At 33.8% G+C, this 16,742-nt stretch overlaps 1 protein-coding gene across 1 annotated transcript; it reads right to left on the bottom strand.

The window, feature by feature from the left end:
* Positions 1-4,143: 4,143 nt before the first annotated feature.
* Positions 4,144-15,238, bottom strand: LOC114455045 (pyridoxal kinase-like). Its single transcript, XM_028436049.1, has 11 exons — positions 15,010-15,238; positions 13,512-13,566; positions 10,111-10,215; positions 9,216-9,299; positions 9,109-9,143; positions 8,861-8,946; positions 7,976-8,021; positions 7,776-7,887; positions 6,965-7,101; positions 6,768-6,834; positions 4,144-5,758 (listed from the first exon to the last, which is right to left on the bottom strand). The coding sequence occupies exons 1-11, from the start codon at positions 15,088-15,090 to the stop codon at positions 5,646-5,648; spliced, it is 921 nt and encodes a 306-aa protein (XP_028291850.1). The 5' UTR covers positions 15,091-15,238; the 3' UTR covers positions 4,144-5,645.
* Positions 15,239-16,742: the final 1,504 nt, after the last annotated feature.

The raw sequence follows: 16,742 nt of genomic DNA, 5'->3' as shown, positions 1-16,742 counted from the left end.
ATTATTATTATTTATTTTTTTAATTATTATAAAATTATATTATATTGAAAAATACATTAAATAAAACAAAACAATATTTAACAGAATATTTATAGTTCAATTATAGTTCTAATCATAATTTGTTTTCATGTTTTATATATATATATATATATATATATATATATATATATATATATATATATAGTTTTTTTTTTTTTAGTTTCATTTGTATTCAAGACTCTTTAACAACAATTGCTGCAAATTGTTATTTGCACATTGAATTTTAGTTGTTGTTGTTCATTTGATTCCTATCAAACCACTAATAAGAATGATTGTATGTTGTTTTGCACTTTTTACTAGAACGAATAAATATGAAAGATCAAAAAAAAAAAAAAAATCGTGTGTGTATTTGATTCCTGTTCAAGACACTTTGATAATAATGACTGTATATTGTTAATATAATATAGGCTACAAAGTTACATTTTTGGGTGGTGGTGTGCCTTGGGATTTTTTTTCAATGAAAAGATATACCTTGGCACTATCAAATAAAAAAATATAGATTCATTAAAAATAATCTAGTGTTGTAGAGTAGCGTTTTATTTTGTAAAATATTGTCCAAGATTCCATCAAACTCTGTTTATTGCGACCAGACTTCCTACTAAGTCTAGTAGGATTTGGATTGGTAAAGTACACAGCTGAGTTTGTCCCCAGGCGCCCTCTTTTCAATACTTTTCCACATTTTTTATTATCATTATTTTAAAACTCACAAATGGTCAATTATAAAATATAAACGAACCCTTCCACAAAATTCAAGCAAATAAAGTGAATAGATTTTTTTCAATAATCCGTTTAAATATCACATAACAGTTTACCTGTTTAAAAGTTCCAATTACAATCTAGCTCTTTGCTTTTATTATAATATACACACAAAAAAACTAGATTTTTCCTGTTTCCTTTTTTTTTTTACTGATTCCTCAGATTTGTCCTCATTACCTCAGCAAAGCTGGGTTCTCTCAAAGTCAAACAGATCAATGTTGACATGTCGTCATGTTAACACAGCTCAATATTGACAGGTAGTCATGGTAATCCTGAGTTTGACCATGTTACCGTGACCGCAGCATGTTGGCTGAGCTTGAGCTGCTTGGCGGAGGCCTGTGCTCTACCAGTGCTTTTCTAGTTCTATATGTTGACATCATATGAATGTTGATAATGTGGCCCTCGGATCAGAAAAATCTCAATTTTTGTGGCCCCCGCTGTGATAAAAGTTGTCCATCTATGTTGTGGGTCAGAGCACAGAACAGCTGATCACTTTCATTATAAATTCAGGTTCATTATTATGTCTGCAGCCTGGTTTTTCCCACCTTTCTGCACAGCTGCAGTGTCACACCATGCTTGGTAGTATACAGTAAATACTCAGAGCAGGGATTTGTTTCATTGGCTGTGGAGCTCATCTGCCCCCTGCTGGTCTGTTGGCAAAGCTAAAATTAAAGTCTGGTGGAAGATTATGCAGATCACTTGAGGACACTCATTTCACCTTTGTGGCCTTTGCTGCTCAGGAACACTATAAAGTGGGACTTTCATTGATTTTATTTGATATTAAAGTGTACCTGCAGTTGAAATGTATATAACAAAAATGTGTTTGATGTACAGTATTACCAATAATTCATATATTGTTTGACTTAGTTTTAAAAAATAGAAAGCAGTGCTTTCTGTTTTGTGTATCGACATTTGTGAATATGCCTTTTAGCTAAAAGTATAATAAGGTTAATGATATAGAATTGTTTCTTTCTCAGATGAAATACTGCAGTATGTGTTCAAAGCATAAAGAGAAGTGAGGATCAATACAAGCAGAGATCAGTTATTCCACAATTTGTTAGAAAAGGAGCAAGACCAAAACAAATTACAGAGACAGCAATTTACAATATATTTGATAGATACAATCTGTGAATTAGTTTGAAAGATACTTCTCTTACCGTATTGTTTATGATATATCAAGCTAGTGAAGGTTATTAATAGGGGAGTTTCAATAAAATTTCACAGGAGATTATACATCTTTTTGAAATAGTGTATACGACGGTTATTGTTACGTGTTGAAGTAAAGCAAATTTGACCAATTTCAGTATTAGTTTTAGTTGGATCAATTGATAATAATGTTGGACTGTACATTTAAATAACATAATGGGGGCTCTTAATTTAGTTTATGCCCCAAGGTATAAAATCATTCTAAAATGTGTGTTTTTTGTTGTTTTTTTTAATAAAAAAGATGCACATATTTTTGTATATATTGGTAATACATCAAACACATTTTTTGTTGAATACACTTCTACTACAGGTACCCTTTAAATTCTGGGTGTAGTGTTTAAAGCTAGCATGTTAAAATTAATATCAACATATCTGCACGTCCAACACGTCGGCCTGTCTGGTTATTAGGGCTAATGCAGGCTATTCATCCTGTGGATTAGTGTTGGCTGGAAGCTGAGCGAGCTCACCTGACCTTAATCACACTGTACACTTGGAAACAACTCCAGGACTTTGCCATCTTCTTAAACCTTTGTTGCTTATTTACCGTTTCCTTATGTTTAGTGCATTTACATACAACTGTACTGTAAGAAAAATGCTGCTACTGTAGTTTTCTCATATACTAGAGCTACAAATGTATCACTTGGAGGCAGAAGCTGAGATATAAACTTATTGCAAGTATCCAACAAGTTACATTTATTATTCTAAAGCATAAGCAGTATTATTTACCTTGCTCGATTGAATGCGTTAGTTCTTCGTGGTATTGATTCAATAATGTGCTGCTGACACATTTGTCTGTATTTACATAATGATTCTGTGCAGTTGATGGGAATGTTTTCTCCTGAAGTAATTTGAGCTCTGTGATGAGGAGTGTCCATGTGTGCTGTTAAGAAAATATGCTACACCATATATGGGCATCTGGTAGCCTGGGGGCCACATGCAGCCCACGATGTAATTTTGTGCAGTCTCCAAAGTAATTTCACAAAATAACTAAGAAATAGACAGAACAAATTACAACAAAATAGCATAAAATAACTCCAAAAAGATACAGAATGAGAATAAAATTGCACAAAATGACTCCAAAACACACAGAATGGCAACAAAAGCACACACAAAACCATAATATAAATACATATTGTGACTCCAAAACACAATTCATAGAAAAAAATACCCAAAATGACAACATAAAAACACAAAACCACCCCCATAGAAACATACATGATGAAAAACACAACAAAAATGCATGAAATAACTCCAAAAAGAACACAAAACAATAGAATAATAAAGTGATTCCACCCCCACCCCCCCCCAAAAAAAAACAAAACAAACTCAAACATTACAAAAAATTACAACAATATTACAGAATATACAATGGTAAAAATAATATAAAAAAACAACAAAACCCATTGTTTTTTCTTGTACTGTATTAATGTTCAGATTTGTTCATTCATTTATTCTAAATGCTAACATGAATGTTGATAATGCAGCCCTCAGATTACACAATCACATTTTTGTGGCCCATATTGTGATAAAAGTTGCTCATCTTTGTGCTAAACCTAAAGCAAATTCATACCCTAACTTTGCAAACGTTGCAGTCAAAACTGACATTAATCAGAGCAGGAAGTGTTCTTCCATTGTTTTATTTTGTAGGAGTGTCACCCAGTGACAAAAGTTCTTGACCTTCACATTTCAGCCATGACTATATTTGTACGTAGTGGATGGTTATTTCACCTGGTTTAACAAGTGTGCACTCAGGAAAATGAGAGTTTGTAGAGCTGCAAAAAATCATCTACAAAGCAAATAAAGAGAATATAAACCTGGAGCTAACTGTGTTTGTTTAACTCGATAACAGGACATTCATCTAATCTAATGTTAGATTAGCCAATAACACACAGGACAAATATTTTTTTCTGATAAAAAGAGCATTTAGTAGCTTGGTCAACACACATTCACACCATCATCAGTGTTATCAGACCTGGCATTTATTTAAAAGCATTATTCTCCGTAACACTTAAAATCCAGATTAAAAAAATGTAAATTACAGATTGTTGAATTGTTGTAATTAAAAGTGAAAAAAATAAACAATAAAATAAACATAAATCAAACAATTCAAGTTGTTGATGTTACATTTTTTAATTAGTCTCTGCACATACACTTCTTATCTTATAGAGCAGCAGCTCAAGGTTTGGCACTTGGCTCTCCAACATCCCTATTATCAAATAAAAACAATCACAGACAATGATGTTAAGGCTAATTCAGTACAGCACGTTCTCCTCATACTGGCTCCTTTGTGATATGATATTAACAGTCAACAATGAAAACAATAATTAGTATGAAATATATTAAAGATTATCTGTGCAAATACCTCAATTTGAGATGCTTAAGATGAGGATCTAAACAGTGCGACATGTTAAAAAAATTTAAATAAAAAAAAAAAAAACATTTTTTGATACAATCAAACAAATATTAAGACATTAAAACGAGGAGCTAACAAAGATCATGGAACTGCGACGGGATTAAAATTGCATAACATTACATTTATCCTATATTATCATGGCATGAATTCAAGTGCGTTCTTGTGTCTAAATATGTTAAGAATAAAGTCATGTGTTCTACAGGCTTACTGGCCTACCTGGACATGCACCGCAACTCCCTCTACCACACACGTTAACACACTTACTCCTCTCCCATGAACTGAACTCTGCAACACCCAAAACCTAACAGAACGAAAAACAGCAACAAACAAACTTTCCTCCACTTCCACTGAACACACCATGCTCACACACACACACACACACACACATTAATACATCTGATTTAAATGAACTGTGATGATTGGGGAAATTAAATAAATTCATATCTCATGTAATAAATTACTGATCTTTATAAAATCTGAGTCTATGTTGAGTTGGTTCTTCAATTATGCCACTGAGTTTCATCCAAATCGGATCCAATTTGCAAATTACATTGTAATTTTTAGAAAAAAATGGACCTACTGTATAGATAAAAATGGAGATTAAAATGTCTTCCAAGCCTTTAAAGTGTGAATGATCCAGATAACTGCTAATATCTGACAAAGAGATTTGTTACTGTTTGGATTGTAGCCAAAACATTGCATTTTTGTTGGTGTAACAACTGTCAGGTTATTTATTACATTAGGTTTAATTTAAAATTGACAGGTCTGAATAATAGAATATTATTGATCTGACTGCTTCCCAACTGTCCTTTAATTATGTTTAGAACCTTATAAAAAAATAAAACCTGCTCTACATGCTTATATCTCTTCATTACTGACACTTTGTCACCATTCCTGGCTTATCACAGTCAAAGCGGGTAAGACATGGTCATGCGTACATCGCTAGATTAGCTTGTTTGTTTCTGTCTCAGATTATCTGAAAAGAGTTGTTTAACAGGTGAATATTTACATTATTCCTAAACCTAAGCCGACCTTTTACGCTATGAATCACACACACAGGCTTCATAGAACAGACACATTATGGCAGTGACTCTAGTGTGTTTGTGACCACCTAGTAAATGGCCCCTCAGGGTTTCTTCTCGGCATAGACACGCAATCCACTCCTGAATTGAATTTGGACCCCAAATGTAAATGTATTTGGACTCTTCAGTGCTCCCCAGTGTTAAGACCTTCATAAGACTTTAGCTTCTACCACGACAGATGGATTCTCAATGTCCGCTTTGCTTTGAACCATTCTCAGCTCCAGCTGTGCAGGGCTGGGCCTTTTACCAGGGCCAGCCACATCTGGAGACAGAGGAAGGAAAAGGGTAAAGTCCACGGTTTAGAGCTCAACAGGGAAGAAGTAGGTTCACAATAAGGTGAAAAATTTAAGGTAAATTTCCACACAAGCTTAAGTCAGGGAATTTGGGGAACATTCAAAAATATAATTCCAGCAAGATTATTTTTGTCTTATTTTTTAATAATATGTTGAGGTTTCATTTGTTTAGAAAACTGTTCATCAAGAAATACACTCTTTGATCTCCAACTGCCAGTCTTCATTAGAGGGGTCTGCTGATTGCTTTGATGTTCCCTTTGAAGTTTCCTTAACTTCCACCTAATGATTCAATCAAGATTCACTTTGTCTTTTTTTATATTATGTTAAAATTTCATTTATTATGACAACGACTTTGTCTGCTGGAATTATTATGCGGAATTGACGGAAACTTCAAAGGACACATCAGCGGCAAACAGCAGACGCCTCTGACGCAAACTGCTAGTTGTGCCGAAACATGTCGGGAGATCAAAATGAATTTCCTGAGGAATAGTTGTTTGAATAAATGAAATCTTAACATATTATTCAAAAATATAAACTCTTTATGGAAATTATTTATTGGAAATCATCAAAAATTGGGAGTAAGTTTAAATAAATTATAACAAAACATAAATATCAACATCCTCTCAAAATAATACAATTAAAAACAAAGTAAAATGCTGGGAATTTTCCAATTTGTAAACTTTCCATGGGAATTAACAGGAATTAATGGGAAATTCTCAAAATTGAAGGTTGGCTTTTTACTTTAGCATCATCTAAAACATCCATAACAGTTATTCAAATGTTATGCACAATATCTGGTTAATTCCAAAATATATTCCATGGAAAACGTAGACATTTTTAGATATTACCAAATTCCAGAGCCTAAGTTATCGTGAAAATTTACTCCATATTTTCCACCCAATCTGCAACCCCAGCGAGAACGAGAAGTAATAAAAACTAAGACAGCACAGGCGGACATTTACTGCATACAAACCCTACCATTAGCATAAGTAATGGTCCTATGAATGACATGATGCATGACAGAAACAGTCTTTTCACAGGCAGTCTGTGGAAGAAGAAGAAAAGAGGACTGAGTTAAAACCAAATCAGTTCTTTTTTGCTTGAAAACTGAGCCATTTCATGTCACTATTGTAAAAATGTCAGGATGAATTCAGCTTTGAATGATTATTACTGACTTTTAGGTCCTTTGGGTGGAGGTGGGTCCAGGCCAGCAGCATTGCAGCAAACAGGTCTCCTGTGCCCACGAAGACAGCGTCTACTTTAGGGATGTCCATGCAAATCTTCTGATTGCTGTTGGTCCCATCGGGCTTTGCTGCAGTGAGGAGCAGAGTGTTCATATTTTGATAAGTTTCATATTTCACTGCAGGAGTCGCACAAACAAACAGAACAGTTAATAATTCCAGCAAGTTCATTTTGTCTTATTTTTTAAAATTATGTTACGGTTTCATTTATTCAGACAAACTTTTTTCATGAAATTTACTTTGACCTCTTGACACGTTTTGACTGCCAACTGTCAGTCTTCCTCAGAGGCATCTACTGATTGCTTTGATGTATGCTAAGAGTTATTTCATAGGGAAAGCATCTACTGATTGCTTTGATGTGTCCTTATAAGTTCTTTCTCACCCGATGGTCTTTGGAGAAGAGAGTCTCAGGTGTGAGAGAGTAAAAATGTCCCCTCATCCCGTGGTCATAAGGGAAAAAACTTTGATGCTTTCATTATGAAAGAACTTCTAGGGATACATCAGAGCAATCAGTAGACGTGGAAGACTGACAGTTGGCAGTCAAAACATGTCAGGAGATCAAAGTAAATTTCCTGAAATAGGTTTGCCTGAAAAAATGAAATCTTAACATATTAAAACAGAACAGTTAATCATGTGGTATGAGGCTACAGTTGATGATAAATCAGCTAGGAAATAAAAAACTGTCTTCATTTAAATCAGGAAGAAAGCATCAAGGGTATTAAAAAAAGAAAGATGGGAAATTTACTCAATTTTTGGCTCCCAAGAGCCACCAGAAACTTGTCCCCGTGTTTTGATAGGAGGTCAGTGCTTGTGAGGACGACTGTCTCCGGACCCATTTTATGAAGCAAGTCCATCACCTGCAGAGCAGAGAGAGGCTCAGGTTTCATATATTTGGACATTTTCACTTGCAAACTCAGTCCAAAGACAACAAAGCCAGATGATGACCTCAATGGCATCTTCTTGGGTGTTTATTTTCCTCCCAGTCAGCAGCCTGGAAACAAAAAAATAAAACAGCCACAGATGAATCAGTCGAAGCACAATAATGAAGCCAGCCACATTATTTTTTTAATAATATGTTAAGGTTTCATTTATTCAGACAACTGTTCCTCAGGAAATCCACTTTGATCTCCTGACATGTTTTGACTGACAACTGCCACAAAGGCCTCTGGTGATTGCTCTGAAGTTTGCTTGATTTCCGCGTAATAATTCCAGCAAAATATCTTGCTTGGAAACTTCAAAGGAAACATCAAAGCTGATCGCTTTGATGTTTCCTATGAAGTTTTCTTTTGAAGGTCTGGGATTTTGTGAATAATCACAAATTTAATTATTTATTGGAATTAACCAGAAATTGGGAGTAACTTTTACATAACTAATGCTATTACAGATGACGCTAAAATTTATTCTCCCAACTGTATTGAACATTACCGTTAAGACCCAACCTTTAACTTTGACAGTTTCCCATTAATTCCCATGGAAAGTTTCCAACTTTGAAAATTCATTATGTTTATTTGTATAATTTTGAAAAGATGTGAATATTTATCTTTTTATTATATTACAGTTATTTAAAATTACTCCCAATTTTTGGTTAATTCCAATAAGTAATTTCCATGAAGAGTTTATATTTTTGAATAATATGTTATGGTTTCATTTATTCAGAAAACCGTTACCCAGTTGTCAGTCGAAATCATGTCAGGAGATCAAAGTAGATTTCCTGAGGAACAGTTGTCTGAATAAATGTGAACTTTAACCATTCTGTTACCAGTTATTTACATAATATAAAGTTGGACATCATCTCATACAGACTTTACTGGTGGTTTTCAATGTACTCACTCTGCTTCAAACTGGTTGGGTGTGAGGATGTCAGCCAAAGGCACCACCTTGTCCCTGTACACGGGGAGCAGGATCTCTGGGACATACTGAGAAAGGCATCTTCATCATTATTATTATTAATAAATGCATCTGCTTTCATGTAAAAAAAGAAAACAATTATTATAAATGACTCTTAAAAAGGTTTCAGTCCCATGCACCAAAAGCCATTATTTGGATCTGAATAACAATCAGTTTGGTGATGTTCTTACCATAGCACCATGGTCTCCCATCACTGGGTCACAAACTATGAAGACATGCAAACGTAAGCTTGGGTCTAAACCAGTGAGTCCAAATAAAAGTGTTCTCAAACACTCACCATAGACCAAGCTGGGGTTTGCTTTCTTCAGCTCCTGAATAATGTCCACCACCATCTCCAGGAAGGAAGTGTCTCTGCTGTATCCTTGGATGGTGAGTGAAAATGTAAGAACAGTAGATAATCTATGCATATAGGTCTACATCAGAGACAAGCAACCTTTATCACAGCGAGGGCCACAAAAATGTGATTTAGGTGACATTATCAATGTTAATACCTGTGTTTAGAACAATGACCAACATCATCATTACTACAGGAAAAAACAAAGGGTTTGTGTGTTTTTTTGGATTAGGTTTCGGTATTTTTCTGGTTATTTGTACAATTTTTTGGCAATGTGTAAATTATTTCTGCTAGTTTGGTTGTCGTTTTGTGTATTTTTGGAGTCATTTTGCATATTTTCTATTTTTTGTAGTCTTCTTGTGTGTTTTGAGTCATTTTGTGTAATTTTTTTGACATTATGTAAATCTTTGTTATTTTGTAATTTTTTTAATTCATTTTGAGTATTCTTCAGTTAATTTGTACATTATTTGGATACATTTTTTATAAATTTCTGTTATTTTTCTAGTCTTGTGTGTTTTGAGTCATTTTATGTTTTTGTTGCCAATTTGTAAAGTTGTGTTTCTGTGGTCATTTTGTGTTTTTTTTTGGAGTATTGTGTGTTTTTTGAGTCATTTTGAATATATTTTTTGTTATTTGTGTATTTTGTTGTTGCACTTCTGTATAATTTGTATATTTTGAATAATTTTGTGCATTTACTCTGGGGGCCAAACAATCTTAGTCCGAGGCCTGTAACCAAAGTTTGTCCGACATGCATAAATGCTTCATGTTAAACGTTTTGATCTTGAACAAGACACATTTCTGTATCAACATTATTACTGTGTCTGTTCCTCTAACTCACCTGTGAGGATGTAGTCATAGTGGTTGACCTTATTAAGCTTAATGCCTTCATATAACACATTCAGCTCCTCTGCTGTCAACACCTGTCCTTTCCAATGTGCGTAGCCTGAGAAGGAAGACAATAAGTCACATGATTTATGACAAACCTTTATGACAATAGGCAGGAACGAATGAAGAATAAAACAAGGCATATGTGTAACACAGCTCTGCTGCAACACGTGAAAAACACAGCGTTGTCTGAGCATCAAGTGATGGTCTAGTTGTTTAGGTTTAATTGGAGGGTCATTGGTTCGAATCCATCGTGGGCCATCACTGTGGGACGTTGAGCCACAGTGATGCCACAGTATTTAGGGTTAAGTCCCTTAACCCTAAATACTTCTAGTACTCCCTTAAAAAAGAGATTCTTAATCTCAATGAGACTTTCCTGGTTAAATGAAGGTATTAAAATAAAAAAAAAGTTTTTATTCTTGTCTTTCTGTTGTTGGTGTCTTGTTGTCTTTTTGTGTTACTGTTGCCATTTTGTGTCTTTTTGTTGTTTTATGTGTTACTGTTGTTGTTTTGTATGTAATTCTTGTCATTTTGTTGTTTGTTTGGCATCTTCTTGTCATTTTGTGTTCTTGTTGACTTTTTGTGTCTTTTTGTTGTTTTGTGTGTTCTTGTTGACCTTTTGTGTCTTTTTGTTGTCGTTTTGTGTGTTATTGTTATTGTTTCATGTGTATTGGTTTGATTTTGTGTTATTTTACGCTTGTTTAGAATTTTTTCTCTCATTTTGCGCATTTTTGTCGTTTGTGTTTTTTTTACAAACTATTTTATGTATTTTTCTTACATTTGTTACTGTTGTTGTTGTTATAAGTCATTTTGCCCATGCGTCTGTTTGTGAGGTGATTTGTGGGGGTGGAGTACTTGAGCTGCAATCTTAATTTGCATGAAAAGCACTTTTATAAATAAAGTTTGATTGATTGTGTATTTTTGTTGTGTGGTGTATTTTTCTTTAATTTTGTTGGTTTTTTTGAATAATAAATGAATAAAGAAAAAAATTTAATATTAAAAAATTATTTAGCAGATTTAGCAGATAAATCAATACTGCCCACCCACTAAGAGGTTTTGGGGGCCTCGAGCTCGACTAAATAGGAAAATTGCATCTCTGCTGCCAGTTTCCCCTCTTCTTTGTGCCCCTCTCACCATTACCCAGAATACATTGTGAAATGCTGCTCTGACTGCCAACGAGCGCACACAATATGAGCACACACACAGTTGGCGGTTTTTCGGGGGCCAGATTGGGGGGCACGGGGCCTGAAGCTGACCTGGATGCAGTGATTTCAGCTCCTGCAGAGAGGACTTAAAGGTTGTGCAGCAAAGTAGAAGCATGTGCTGTGGATAACTATGTGTGCATGTGCAAAGTGTGTCAAAGTCTACGACTGAATATTATTCTCTTCTCAGGAAATGGTGTTTTTTTTTTCTCAGAATAAAGAAGATGTTTATGCATCTTTGAGTGTTTTCTGTGTTGAAGTCTCATTCCCCTGTGGTTGAGGAACATTCCTCTGACACTGGAACCTTCCATAATAATCTCTTTGTCTCTGCAGGTGTTTTGAGCTCAAGGGTTCACATGTTACTGTATATAAGTTATTATTATTATTTTTTTTCTTTACATGAAAATCAGGAGACTCTTTCACTCTCCAGCTTTAAAACTTAAACACCATTTATTAGCAGGACGCAGTAACCAGAGCTCAGACCATGGTTTGTAAATAAATAATGTTACATTGTAGGACGTTATTAATCTATTTACTTAATATTTTTGTAAGTTATTAACTGTTATTTGTGCATTTTTCTGTTATTTTGTAAATTTTTGTAGTTTTCTTGTGCGTTTTGAGTAATTTTGTAGTCTTCTTAGGTGTTTTGAGTCATTTTATGTAATTTGTTGGCAATATGTTAATTTTTCTGTAATTTGTGTGTTTCTGTTGTTGTTTTGTGTGTTTTTTTCCAAGTAATTTAAGTCAATTTGTGCGTTAACTTTAAGGGTTACACAAACTTAGTAATTGTGTATACTTCTAGTGTGTTTAGAGTCATTTTGTGTATTTTTGTTGACAATATGTACATTTTTCTTCTATTTGTGTGTGTTTCTGTTGTAGCTTTGTTTATTTTGGAGTCATTTTGTATATTTTCTGTTATTTGTGTGTATTTTTGCAGTCATTTTGTGCATTTACTTTGGGAGCCACACAATCTTGGAAAAACATGCCTTGGAACCATTTCAAAGTAAATTTCCTGAAAAAATGTTGTCTGAAAAAATAAAACCTTAACATATCTACCATTAAAAAAAAAAAAAAAAAGACGACACAAACTTGCTGGAATTAATCAATTCACTTGTGAATTAAATAGTTTTAACTCAGTCTACAGAATAATCCTTTGTTCTAAAAGTTTACAATACAGCAGCAGGTCAGTCTGAGCTAATGCTTTACGACACAAACGTTATGCCAGAGAAAAACATTAACACCTGAGAAAAGTCATGTGTGCGTTAAAGCTGACTGACCTGCTCTATGAATACTTCCCTGACAGATAAAGCAAGCATACAAAGAGGACAAAGTACAGGGACAATGATTACCTGCTGTCATGTGAAGGGCCATCAATCAGTGAGAACTAAAGGGCCTTTCTGCTCATTTTTAGTTTTACAATAAAGGAAATACATGTTAAAGAGCTACAGCTTTTGTGTTTAATTCCCTAAAAGTGTGTTAACAATAACAGCACAGTTGCTGTGCAAGTTAACTCAAAGTATTAGTACATTAAATACAAAACGATGCTTAAAAGTCTGCCTTAGAAATTCTAAGCCCCTTTCTTACATGTAAAATGATGAGACAGGAATATGCATTGTCATGTATCTGACAATAGGATTTGCATGTCACGATACAATATATCCCGATACTAAACAATACGATATGCATCACGATATTATTACAAATTTCACCTTTACATGTACAAAATAGTATGAAAGAACAAGTACATTGGAACTAATTGTCATTCACTACCAATATCAAAAACAAGTGGTATGTTTATTAAACTGCTTCTACAGCAGATTGTAATTCCGTTCTTAAATTCTTAATAAAAACTAATCACATACATCTATAAAAGTGAAAATAAAGTTCAATCAACTTCCAAGCTAAAATGTATTGAGGAGTGAGGTAGTTTAACAAGCAGGAGTACAAGTGCTATGCATATGTTATCGCATTTAAATGTTTTTTCATTTAAAAAAAAAAAAAAAAAAAAAAAAAAAAACCAATAGATTTGTACATTTTTTGGATTGATACGATAATCTCATAGTGAAACATCACGTTATATCCCTGAATCAGGTTTTTTACACCCTCAATAAACAAGTTAATCTACAAAAAGAGAGTAGTAAAGCTAACTAACCTGTGTGATTGGAGAATTGCACTGAGTTAATGGAGTCTACTTCAAAGCCCAGGACCTGAGGAAAGAAATGCAAAGCAGCTGTAAAAACAGGATGATTGTGTGTGCATGTGTGTGTAATAGTATCAGATTCCACATCAGGCTAAGACACATGAGGAGAGAACAACATGACAAACCACTGTGGGAGCTGGTCAACATTTCCCATTGTGCTCTTTTAAAGATGTGCTTGCATGATTTTATTACTTTAACACAGGGCAAAGGGCTTTTTTTTTTTTTTTTTTAAGTGTTTACAGTCATTAAATATAAGCTACCTTAAAAAAATAATACAAAATTGCGATATCTTTAGTGACAAAAACACACACACACACACACATATATATATACACACATATATATATATATATATATACACACATATATATATATATATATACACACACATACAATAATAATATAGGGCTGCACAATTATGGCCAAAATGATAATCGCAATTATACATCATGTTAAAGAGGAAAAAAAATCTGTGTTTTTATTACACTACTTTTAAACATACAATATGTGTATGGTTTATAGTGCAAAATAAAATCTAAAATGTTTTAAATAAAAATTATACTAAAAACGGCTAACGAAATAAATACACCTTACAGAGTGCAGAGTCGTATTATAAAGAAAGTGTCTATAGATATGTTAAGCGTACCCATAGCCCGGGTACTTTTCTGGACCTTTTCTACATAAGCGTAATGTGCCTGTGTTTTCACCGTGTCAGGATAGCCGAGCTACCAATGGTTCAAATCCCACTTTTGACATATATATTTTTTTCATTTTAACTTTTTTTAACACGGCAAATTCTACCTTTAAAAATACATATACGTATATACTTATATATAAAAACACTCAAATTTTAGGGTATTTCCTGAGTTAGGGCTTTAAGTCACGTGGTGCACCTATCACGTGACCTAAACTGACCAATGAGGGCCGCTGCTTACGCATAGAGTGACAGTCTATAGATCGTTTCACGTGAAACGAACTATATTACATGTAACATTCAGATTCATTTAATCGTGGCAAACACCAAAATAGTGATCACAGTTAAAATTCGATGAATTGTGGACGACCCCTAATGGAATATATTTAAAAAGCAAAATTTAAAAAAAGTAAAAATACTATATTAAGCAGCAAGACGCAAAATCCAACATAATACACTAGTAACATGTGGATCTGATGTGTTTCTAACCTTTAATACAGTGGATACCTGGAAGACATCTCATTAAAACAATAATGTGACATGTGGACACAGGTTTGTGGTCAAAAACTCGTCTATGTTGAGTAAATTAAACTGGGTGAGAATAGGACATGGCCTTTATTGGTCGCTGAGAAAATAGCAGATTTACACTTAAATAAGCACAACACTAATATATAACAGTATTAAGATCAAAGTAAGTTCAAAAAGAGGTTTTTTTTTAATCTCCCGGTTCCACCACCGTGGCTCCGACTCTCTCACCTGCAGCGGGAATAACGCCGACTTGTTTCCAACGTATCCCCTGACAACATGACTCTGGATGGACAGCACACGGCACTCCATGACCGTGCGGCGCTTTAAAAAATATTCACACGGTCCCAGGATGTCCTACAGCAGCGTTCAACCTCCTCCCACAGCCGTGACACGCTGAAATGTGGAGAAGTCCAGCATTGAAGGACAGAAGCGGCGCCGCCGAGAGTGACGTTTAAGATTTTCATTCAGGCAGCGAGGAAGACAGCTAAACGGTGCTTTCAAGGCTACCGAAGAATGTGGGAGACGTCAATTTCAAAATCAGAGAGTAGCCCAAATGCTAAATAAATGACCGAATGAATACACAATAAATAAATAACACGATTTCAGATACCCTTGAAATTGATCAAATTTTAAATTAATAAGTTAATAATTTAAATTATGTGTAAAACAACAGATTGAGAAGCACAATCTGATAAATTTCTAAATCAAAATGTACACAAAAAGGACTTGAAATTATTTATTTAGTCTTACCCTCTGTTGCTATTTAGCCTACACATTTTTCATTAAGAATTCAACTGCACATTATTTTTGTTTAATGTTTTGGTCTATGTTACAGTAGTGAATAGTAGAAGAGTAATGATTATGATGAAGCATTCATCAATCATCATTATCTTACTTACTTTGATGATCAAAGACAAGGGGAAATTAATAAATGTAAACAAATTCTAAAAGTCAACCATTGATTTTTTATATATATATAAACTAATGGTCTGAAGTATATTTACTAGGTTTTTGTTTCTTTTTTGTTGATATTTGACATCCCAGAAATACGTTTCTTGCCTTACATGATAAAAATGAAGCATTGAATAGTTGTTGACATTGTTATTAGTCAGCTATTAGACGAACTACAGTAATGGCTTTAAAACTGGTTTTGTTCCTATTGAGCAATACAAGTATTTCATTATTATAAATTATACATAACTGTCACAGTTCAAAATTGCTCATTAGTAGCGGGGAATGGCGTATAATAATAACATAATGAAAGCTGAATAAACTAACCAGCTTTGCACATGTTTTCCTCGGCTGTTAATTAAAACAGTCGACGGTGATACAATTGCCATCTTTATATGGAAGCCCATTCCATTCCCGCCAGTAAAAAACAACAACAATAAAAATAATAATATTATATAAACTATTATCTTATAGATACTATTTCATAAATACTAAGCTGTAATTATGAGATAATTACATAATTATGAGCTACTAAGTCACAAGATGCCAAGATACTAAGATTAGATTAGATTAGATTTTAATTTATCATTTAAGTATTATAATTATTATAATATTTTGAAAAGTCCCTGCGTCTGACCTGCGTTATAATGGAAGCCCTTTCCTGCCATTAAAAAACAAAATCAAACAAAAAAACTGTGAAAAAAGTTAGATAATAATAATAATAATAATAATAATAATAATAATAATTATTATTATTATTATTATTATTATTATAAAATATTATAACATTATAATAATATAATAAAATAAATAATACAAAATAATATCCATAAATATGACTTGGATGTATTTATTTATTATTTACTTATTATAATAAGCAAGAGTCAAACTCAGCGGGTTGTTCACTGTGAATGTTCCTCCGCCCTCCGCCGCCTGAGCGCTACAAACTAGTCCCACTTCCTTGCCAGGGGGAGGGGCCATGTAGCAGGGGGAGGAGCCAGGTAGCATCC

The sequence above is a fragment of the Gouania willdenowi genome, chromosome 21 (assembly GCF_900634775.1).
Source record: "Gouania willdenowi chromosome 21, fGouWil2.1, whole genome shotgun sequence".
Classification (NCBI taxonomy): Eukaryota; Metazoa; Chordata; class Actinopteri; order Blenniiformes; family Gobiesocidae; genus Gouania; species Gouania willdenowi.
This window is presented reverse-complemented; position numbering and strand designations above follow the sequence as displayed.

Coding starts and splice junctions, on each gene's coding strand:
- LOC114455045 (XM_028436049.1), bottom strand. CDS start 15,090: ATGGAGTGCCGTGTGCTGTCCATCCAGAGTCATGTTGTCAGGGGATAC. Junction 9,144..9,215: donor AAACCCCAGCTTGGTCTATG/GTGAGTGTTTGA, acceptor ATGTCTTCATAG/TTTGTGACCCAGTGATGGGA. Junction 7,888..7,975: donor CCCAAGAAGATGCCATTGAG/GTCATCATCTGG, acceptor TCTGCTCTGCAG/GTGATGGACTTGCTTCATAA.